The sequence below is a fragment of the Arachis ipaensis genome, chromosome B03, assembly GCF_000816755.2.
Source record: "Arachis ipaensis cultivar K30076 chromosome B03, Araip1.1, whole genome shotgun sequence".
Classification (NCBI taxonomy): Eukaryota; Viridiplantae; Streptophyta; class Magnoliopsida; order Fabales; family Fabaceae; genus Arachis; species Arachis ipaensis.
In genome coordinates, this window is record NC_029787.2 from 11,127,991 (window position 1) to 11,128,872 (window position 882).

Consider the following 882-nt stretch of genomic DNA (forward strand, 5'->3'; position numbering starts at 1 on the left):
GGGTTTTTTTATTAGTATATCAAGAAAAAAATAAATAATTTTTTGTTATATTTTAATTAATCAATATATTATTTTGTTATGTAAACATTCGTACTATAGGCTTATGTGACCCAAGAAGACATATTGTTGGGAACACTAACAGTAAGAGAAACAATAAGTTATTCAGCAAATCTAAGGCTTCCATCAAGAATGAGGAAAGAAGAGGTAAATGAGATTGTAGAAGGAACGATAATGGAGATGGGTCTTGAAGATTGTGCAGATAGGGTTATAGGGAATTGGCATTTGAGAGGAATAAGTGGTGGAGAAAGGAAAAGAGTAAGCATAGCAGTTGAGATATTAACAAGGCCTTGTCTCTTATTCCTTGATGAACCAACCACTGGCCTTGATAGTGCCTCTGCTTATTTTGTTGTTCAAACTTTGAGGAACATTGCTCATGATGGCAAGACTGTAATTTCATCCATTCATCAACCAAGTAGTGAGCTTTTTCAACTTTTTGATGATCTCTTCCTGCTTTCTCGAGGCCAAACTATTTATTTTGGACCAACTGAAAACTCACTCGAGGTACATATATATCTATTAGGTTTAATTACTACATTGCTCTATGTAGTTTTATTAAATTTTTATATATATTTTTTAATTAAATCTTTGCACTATTTTTAATTTTATAATTAAATTTTTTCGTATAAAAAATGTTAAGATTAACAGAATATTCCTCCCAAAAAATATATAATCAAAGATCTAATTAAGTTTTTAATTATGAATACCTTCATTTTACGGAAAAATATTCTGTTAACTTTAATATTTGTTATATTGACAAACAGTTAATTACTAAATTAAAACAATATAGAAACTCAATTGAAAAGAAAAAAATATATAAGGATA

General features: G+C 28.3%; 1 protein-coding gene across 1 annotated transcript in view; it reads left to right on the top strand.

The window, feature by feature from the left end:
- Nucleotides 1–882, top strand: part of LOC107629550 (ABC transporter G family member 15-like) — an 8,559-nt gene that overhangs the window by 2,868 nt on the left and 4,809 nt on the right. Inside the window, exon 3 of the mRNA XM_016332367.2 lies at nt 100–561. Within this exon, the coding sequence (XP_016187853.1) occupies nt 100–561 (462 nt within the window). The remainder of the gene's footprint in view (nt 1–99; nt 562–882) is intronic.